Below are 1,926 nucleotides of genomic sequence, written 5' to 3' on the forward strand. Positions count from 1 at the left end.
GGGGAGAATTTTGGGCAGGCTTTTCCTGTAGCTGTAGCTGATGCAGCATGCAGAGAAGCAGATGCTGCTGGGAATGAGCTTTCTTGATATGACTGATATGCAGGAACTTTGGTTCAGTGTTAAACATTTAGAAATGAGAAATCTAAATGTTTATGCAGCCATCCATCCAAAACCGCAGGTTCATTTTCAGGGTCACAGACTTGCTGGAGCTGACGCAGCTACTATTGGGTGAAGGCGGGGTCAGTTTGAAAAGATCAACAGTCTGTTGTAGGGCTGCAAAATCACACATCTAGAGTCACCAATTATTCTATGAAGCATAGGTTTTTGGACTGTGGGAGGAAGCAGGAGTGCCTGGAGAAAACCCACTCATGTACGAGCAGAATTCCACACTGATAGGACCCAACTTGGATTTGCCACTGTGAAGCAAAAACGCTAACCGCTGTGCCACCATGCAACACCACCATGCAACACCACCATGCAACACCACCATGCAGCGCCACCACGCAACGCCACCATGCAGCACCAACATGCAACACCACCATGCAGCACCACCATGCAACACCACCATACAGCACCAACATGCAGCACCACCATACAGCACCACCATGCAACACCACCATGCAGCACCAACATGCAGCACCACCACGCAGCGCCACCACGCAGCGCCACCACGCAGCGCCACCACGCAACGCCACCACGCAACGCCACCACGCAGCGCCACCACGCAACGCCACCACGCAGCGCCACCACGCAGCGCCACCATACAGCACCACCATGCAACACCACCATGCAGCACCACCATGCAACACCACCATGCAGCACCAACATGCAGCGCCACCACGCAACGCCACCATGCAGCACCACCATACAGCACCACCATGCAACACCACCATGCAGCACCACCATGCAGCACCACCATGCAGCACCACCATGCAACACCACCATGCAGCACCAACATGCAGCACCACCATGCAGCACCAACATGCAGCACCACCACACAGCACCACCACGCAGCGCCACCACGCAGCGCCACCACGCAGCGCCACCACGCAGCGCCACCACGCAGCGCCACCACGCAGCGCCACCACGCAGCGCCACCACGCAGCGCCACCACGCAACGCCACCACGCAGCGCCACCACGCAGCGCCACCACGCAGCGCCACCACGCAACGCCACCACGCAGCGCCACCACGCAGCGCCACCACGCAGCGCCACCACGCAGCGCCACCACGCAGCGCACCACGCAGCGCCACCACGCAGCGCCACCACGCAGCGCCACCACGCAACGCCACCACGCAGCGCCACCATGCAGCGCCACCATGCAGCACCACATTAAATTCAAATACATTCTAATGTATTTGGATCGTAGTCTTTCTTACATGATTTCCAATGTTGTTAACTTGATTTACGGATGAGAAAAGATTTGCATTTGCATGTACAGTACAAGAAATTATGAGAAAGTGCTACAAAATTGTTTTTAAAATTGTTAAGAATACATTTGTGCAGAACACAGACAACATTGTACACCTGTTGAAGTTGTGTGAATATTTCTGAAAGAGACAAAACCTTCACTCTGAGACTGCCACAAAGGACGAATGGTTTCCATGATTTAAGTTCTCAGTTTTTTCAGGTGTAATAAAAAGTTTTTAAGACTGTCGGTGAATGTTCAAACTTGTGCAAAGCTCCACTTTGGAAAGGTATGATAAAGCAATAGAAGTTCATTTCAACAGCTGTCAAAATGACAGATGTTTAAACGTTTGTCAAGTTTAAAAATCTGTCAAAGTTAACCCTGAGATTTCTAACAGCAGTAGAGTCAGCTGTGGAGGTGTCACCAAAAAACAATCCTGTCTGCTTCTCTTGGTTCAGATAAAGACAATTCAACCACTGCTTGACACCATCAACACACTCAGAACATTTTGATCTCCT

General features: G+C 51.8%; 1 protein-coding gene across 1 annotated transcript; it reads left to right on the forward strand.

Annotated features, from left to right (window-relative positions):
- The first annotated feature begins 475 nt into the window (after window positions 1-475).
- LOC111947121 (BUD13 homolog) lies at window positions 476-1,336 on the forward strand. The gene has a single exon (XM_023953317.1). The coding sequence runs from the start codon at window positions 476-478 to the stop codon at window positions 1,334-1,336; it is 861 nt and encodes a 286-aa protein (XP_023809085.1).
- The last annotated feature ends 590 nt before the right edge of the window (window positions 1,337-1,926 follow it).

This window comes from Oryzias latipes, chromosome 24 (assembly GCF_002234675.1).
Source record: "Oryzias latipes chromosome 24, ASM223467v1".
In the NCBI taxonomy this organism is placed as follows: domain Eukaryota; kingdom Metazoa; phylum Chordata; class Actinopteri; order Beloniformes; family Adrianichthyidae; genus Oryzias; species Oryzias latipes.

Bases quoted from the DNA above. Each gene is read 5' to 3' on its own strand.
- LOC111947121 (XM_023953317.1), top strand. From the start codon at position 476: ATGCAACACCACCATGCAGCGCCACCACGCAACGCCACCATGCAGCAC.